General features: G+C 36.5%; 1 protein-coding gene across 2 annotated transcripts in view; it reads right to left on the reverse strand.

The window, feature by feature from the left end:
* LOC107676083 (calcium/calmodulin-dependent 3',5'-cyclic nucleotide phosphodiesterase 1A-like) overlaps nucleotides 1–6,357 on the reverse strand; it is a 78,286-nt gene that overhangs the window by 7,702 nt on the left and 64,227 nt on the right. For both annotated transcript variants that reach the window (XM_016470605.1, XM_016470604.1), the window contains exons 7-10: nucleotides 4,696–4,836; nucleotides 4,392–4,492; nucleotides 1,248–1,373; nucleotides 1,012–1,113 (exon numbers count right to left, since the gene is read on the reverse strand). In XM_016470605.1, coding sequence (XP_016326091.1) covers nucleotides 1,012–1,113; nucleotides 1,248–1,373; nucleotides 4,392–4,492; nucleotides 4,696–4,836 — 470 coding nt within the window. The remainder of the gene's footprint in view (nucleotides 1–1,011; nucleotides 1,114–1,247; nucleotides 1,374–4,391; nucleotides 4,493–4,695; nucleotides 4,837–6,357) is intronic.

Consider the following 6,357-nt stretch of genomic DNA (forward strand, 5'->3'; position numbering starts at 1 on the left):
ATGAGCTTTGTAAAAATCGACACGTTTCAAAAAGGCGGGGCATAGAGGAGAAACAATAATGTACAGTATGTGGAAAATAATGTGTTTTTTTAACTTTAAACCGCATAAACACATTTCATTACACCAAATACACAAAATAATGTTCTTTTTAGCAGCATCATATGACCCATTTAAACTACAACAATGTATTTCCACAAAAATAATAGGCAGCAAAACTGTTTTCAACATTGATTATAATAAGCAATGTTTCTTGAGCAGCAAATCAGCATATTAGAATAACTCACAGGATTAAATTAAATTTTAAAATATATAAAACAGCTATTTTAAATTGTAATATTATTTCACTATATTATGTTTTTTTTACTCTGTTTTTGATCATGTAAATGCAGCATAAGAGACTTCTTTCAAAGACATTGAAAAACTTACTAATCCCAAACTTTTGTATGGTAGTGTATATTCACTTTACAGTTTATTATCCAGTCAATTTAGCATATAATGTAAATTTGTCTCTGGCACAAAAACTTTAAATGTCAAGTAAAATTTAAGACATCAAGAGCCTTAAAATAAATTACTCTATTTAAAAAGTCCTGTTAAAAATAATTTCTACCAACAGAACTAAGGATTTATTGCATCAAAAGGATGCATTTGAAATGCAAAATGGAGAGAATAAATGTCCTCATAGATCTGAAATACCTTTTTCCTATAAACCAGGAAAACAGACCCTGGAGTTCTACAGTAGTTATTTTTGTTAATAATCTTATGAGCCTGGTTAATGACCTGTATCGACTGATTCTGTTTGGATAAAATAATTCATAACTAATGAATGAATAGAAGTCTCTAGTCTTGATGCATTTATTTCATCACTCAGTATATATCTCATACCACCCAGTCCTAATGGGTACTACTCAAGAAGTATGACACATTTTCATAAGGCGACACGCCATCACACTCATTCATTATCGCCCTCATGTTCACACACGCTCATGAGAGAACAGCAGGAGCGTCACTCACCCCTCCGGCTGCTGCAGCACGTTCCTCATCGTCTTGATCTGCTGAAAATGGCAGGACATATCTGTGCTCATGACCATCTCGATCACCAGCGTACGCAGCTCCCTGTGGGAAACACAACACAGCGGCTCATCACAACTCACAGCACATGCAATTTCCCAGAGCAGATCCTCCATTCCTCACAGGAACGGCATGTCCGAGGACATAAAGCCAGCGTTGAGAGACAAACCCCAGCGTACCTCCAGTCATCCTTCGAGAGGTTGACCAGGATGTTCATCTCATCTTCTTGCATGAGTCTGTAGGCTGCGCTCACGTGGTGGTTTTCCAGAACCGAGCGATCATTGTACAGGATGGCCACTTCTGATCTGTGCAGGACCAAAGAAAGAGGAGTCAAAAAAATGTCCAATGACTTTGTAGTACCTTGAAGGTTAGTTCACCCAAAAAAGGAAAATTTCATCATCATTTAGTCACCTTTACGTCATGCCAAGTCTGTATGACTTTCTTTCTTTCTTTCGTGGAACACAAAAGATGTTATTTATGAAAGTGTATTGTCACCAGGGGCTGTCAAGCTTCAAAAAGGACAAAAAGCACCATAAACACAACATAAAAGCAGACCATATGACTCATACAGTACCTTTCAAGTCTTCTGAAGTTTGGCGTGTAGAAATTACGTCAATTTCAAAGTCATTTTGGCTGAAAATATTGCCCTCGGTTGTTCAAACCTGTCAAGTTGTAACCAGTCATGTGATGCACAAGAACTAATTTGGCATCACTAATGTCAAACTTGGCATGACAGATCAAAAAGAGCTGTTTTTAAATTTAACACAAGATTTGTGATCTCAGCAGCACTTGTACATATTCAAAATTTTACATATTCATAACATTGGTTATGAAAATAATTGGGGCTAGGTGTCAATTAATGTCAATGGCACATTTTGTTACACCAGTTTAAATATATGAATGCAATTTTTGTAACTTTGAAGCTTAACAGCCCTGTTCACCTGTTTTTTTTTTTTTTATGAAAATAAGCAAATTGGACAATCCTTTTGTGTTCCATGCAAGAACAAAGGCCTGTGGATTTGAAGAGTTAAAAATATTTTATTTTATTCACTACTTCATTAGAAATGTGCTGGAGTTTTGAAGAACCCAGAAACCTTACGCTAATGTGAAGAACCTGCTGTATATTGTAAAATAAAGAACTTGTACACCACAAGTTTCACTTTTTTTTTTATTGTTTTTGAAAAAAAAGCCTCTTATGCTCACCAAGGCTTTTACTTTTCATTCTCGCGAGGAGTAAATTTGAGAACTACAAGCTGAGGTTGAACATCAGTATATCGAGAGTAATGGCTCCATTTTTCCCATCACACAAGTCTCGTCTCCCACAACTCACTGATGATCGAGCGCTCCTCCAAAATCACTGTATTTTGGAGTACTGTCCTTGCCATCGGTTTCTGTCTGCTGCAAAAGCTAATGCTGTGATGTACTTCCCAGAATAATGACATCTGCCATGGGCTGTCACGCAAAATGAGGCCTTTTGCTGTAAAAAGGATCTCAAGGATCCTTTGGCATGTATTAATGTGAATAAGATGTCCTGCCAGATGTGAACCAACACAGAGCTGCACCAAAATGAGTGCAGATTCTGACGTAAGTTTCTGCCACTGAAGATTAATAGAAAACACGATCAATTCTGCTCTCAGCTCCACAATAGACCACCAGAAGGAAGATAAACTGTGTTAGAATGTGACCAGTGTATTATCTCTCTCTACTACACACACACACACACACCCTCTTTGGCTTTCACACTAGGCTCTGGTCCAAAACATAGTAAGCTGCCTACGTAAGCAGCATTTTAATGCATCATAGACATGCTCTGGATGCAAACACTGTTATGGTAGGTAGCATCATTATGTTTTTAAGACAACTTCATATGGCAAAATTTTAAGCAAGCATCACATTTGTAACAATGCAAATGGATTGCAACAAGCTTGTTTTAAAAAAAAATCCATTCAAGATTAAAGATTAAAAATATTAATAATAAATTCAAATATTATAAATATTTTACAAATGTTAATAAAATTTTAATACTTTGCCATAAAGTTTTATTTGTATAAATAGTACAAATATATATAAGTAGCACTTTTGCAGGCCATTGCAAGCAGTAAGCACCATCACCGAGCTAGGAAGGAAATACGGTTTGTGAAAGAAGGAGAGCAGCCAACACCACAGAACAAAGCTCCAGCAGGCCTTCTTCATACAGCACGGGACTGTCAGCTTTTGGTTGACCTGGAGAAGCAGCTGAAATTCCCAGCACACATCGCAGAAACATCTTTGTGACCTGACATCATCATTCTATCTGAGGTTTCGAAACAGCTAGTTTTGATAGAACTGACTGTGCCTTGGGAAGATCGAATGGAAGAGGCATTCGAAAGGAAAAGTGAAAGGAAAAGGGGTGATCCGTGACCAAACGCTACTGGGAGGCAGGTCAGGGCTTGATCACCCCCCGGCTGGGTCACTTGGGTGAGGGTGTATGCTGTTGAAAGACCCGAAACACCCGATGAACCCAGGAAACATCACTGATCTTTCACCTGAATATTTATGAATAATGGAAAATATTTAATAAGTTAATAAAAAAAATTACAAATAAAAAAATACAAATAGTTCAATATAATTTATGAAATATTCATCTTATGATTTCATTTACACAAAGAAACAAGCATATTAGTTACTAAATATTAGCTTCCTTATGTCTAGATCATAGAATTTGCTGTAGATGCAGGTGTCTTTGAAAGCCAGTCTGAAGCTAGTTTCCATAGCAGGTACCTTCATACAAAGACACTGTCCATCATTAAAAGAAAAGTTCACTGTAAAATGAAAATCTGCTGAAAATTGTCTCACGCTCAGGCAATCCAAAACATAGCTGAGCTTGTTTCTTCATCAGAACAGATCCTGAAAAATTTAGCATTTAGCATTGCTCACCAATGGATCCTCTGCAGTGAATGGGTGCCATCAGAATGAGAGTCCAAACAGCTGATAAAAACATCACAATAATTCTCAAGTAATCCACACAACTCCAGTCAATCAGTTAACATATTGCGTATTGAAAAGCTGTGTGTTTGTAAGAAACAAATCCATCGTTAAGGTGTCCTGTTTGGCCTCTCATTCTGACGGCACCCATTCACTGCAGAGGATCCATTGTTGAGCGAGTGATGTAATGCTAAATTTCTCCAAACCTGTTCCTGTGAAGATATAAACTCATTTACATGCTGGATGACCTGAGGGTGATTAAATTTTCATTTTTGGGTGAACTATTCCTTTAAGGCAGTTTAATTTAAATTGGGACACTTCATTGAAACCACTGGCTGCTTCTTACAGTCACCACACACCTGGTCTGAATGTGGAAGTTATTGGTCGTTCCAGTGTGTTCAAAGTCGTGGATTGCAGCAGCAAACACCATGGCCAATATTTCCAGTTCAGAGAGCCAGTGCTGTAGGAGAGCAAACCAGACAGCCGTTACCCAAATAATCATCATTGCCATGATTCAACATCATCAAAACGAATTTCAACAGCTGCGCATATTAACCTGCAAGTTAAGACCTCAAGCGTTCAGCTCGTATTGATTACAAACAGATGTCATATTTGTTTGTCTGTGCAAGACATGCATGCACAATTCACTGAGCACTCACTCACCATAATGCCAGTGTGTAGCATCATATAGTGTGCCGTCTGCGCGACATCAGCAGCGTGGATCAAATTGTGGTAGGGGTTTCTGTGCTTGCTGTAGCCTATTTCCAGAGCTTCCACAAATGACACCAAGGAGGACACTGGTATCTGCACAAAGAGCAACAATCACAGTTACAAAACTAGAGTACAACAAAACTTTAACTACACTATCAGTCAAAAGTTTGGTGTCAGTAAGAATTGTAATTTTTTTAAATTGTTTTTTTTTAGAAACCGATACTTTTATTCAGCAAGGATTCATCAAAGAACTTAAAAGTTTTCAAAAAAAAATATGACATATCATTAAACATTAATCATAAGAGTAGTTTCTTGAGGAGCAAATCAGCATGAATGGTCTCTGAAGGATCGTGTGACACTGCTGAAAATTCAGCTTTGCATCACAGGAATAAATTACATTTGAAAATATATTCAAATAGAAAACAGTTATTTTAAATTGTAATAATAATTCACAATATTACTGTTTTTACTGCATTTTTAATCAAATAAATGCAGCCTTTGTGAGCATAAGTCTTTTTTTAAAACAATGAAAAAATCTTACAGACCCCAAACTGACGTGTAGTGTACATGTTTTCAGATGAACTAGATAGTAACTACACTGATTTAAGTATCAGCCAACATATCAAGAGTACGTAAATAATTTACAGCTTTATCCATATCTCGAGCCAGACATGACTGTACAAAATAACTTGTTTCATTGAATCAGTCAATCAATTGCAACTAATGCATTAGTTGCAACTGAATTGAATCAAATGATCTGAGTCTTGAACACAAATACTGCAAATGTAATTCTTATCATTTTGACAATTTTATTGTAAACTGCACAACTGCAATTTTATTTATCTTAATTTATCATAATTGTGACTTTATATCTCATAACTGCAACCTAATATTTCCACAATCTTTATTGTAAAATAACTTTAATTATTTATTTATTTAGTTAGTTTACATTTATTTAAAACTTTCTCTCACAATGACTTTTTTTTTTTTTTACCTTGAAGCAAAAACAACCTTTCATGTTTTTTTTTTTCATGTTTTCATGTATTTCTTTCTTTGTTTCAGTGATTTGTGAGTCTTTTTGCACCCTATGTTCCTTCATCATGACATTAAATTTAGACTGCAAACTCACAACCATACAGTACATCTATTTTTTATATATTTTTTTTGGCTTGGAAGCACCGTCTTGAACATCTGTATTCTTTCACCAAGGTGGATGGAACGCTGTACTAAAATATACTGACGCTGATATTGTTAACTAAAACTAAGCCTAGAAATCTTAAAAAAAAAATGTAATTAAAACTAAATATAATATAAAAACAGAAGTAAAGCAAATTAGTACATGAAAATGTTGCAATGAAAAGTAACTTGGGGCAGTCTTGGACTAATGGCTAGAGAGTCGGACTTGTAACCCAAAGGTTGCGGGTTTGAGTCTCAGGTCCGGCAGGGATTGTAGGTGGAGAGAGTGAATGACCAGCGCTCTCTTCCACCCTCAATACCACGACTGAGGTGAGACCCTTGAGCAAGGCACCAAACCCCCAACTGCTCAAAAAAATGGCTGCCCACTGCTCCGTGTGTGTGTGTGTGTGTGTATGTATGTGTGTGTGTGTGTGTGTG

Source organism: Sinocyclocheilus anshuiensis, unplaced genomic scaffold, assembly GCF_001515605.1.
Source record: "Sinocyclocheilus anshuiensis isolate Anshui unplaced genomic scaffold, SAMN03320099.WGS_v1.1 scaffold1932, whole genome shotgun sequence".
Classification (NCBI taxonomy): Eukaryota; Metazoa; Chordata; class Actinopteri; order Cypriniformes; family Cyprinidae; genus Sinocyclocheilus; species Sinocyclocheilus anshuiensis.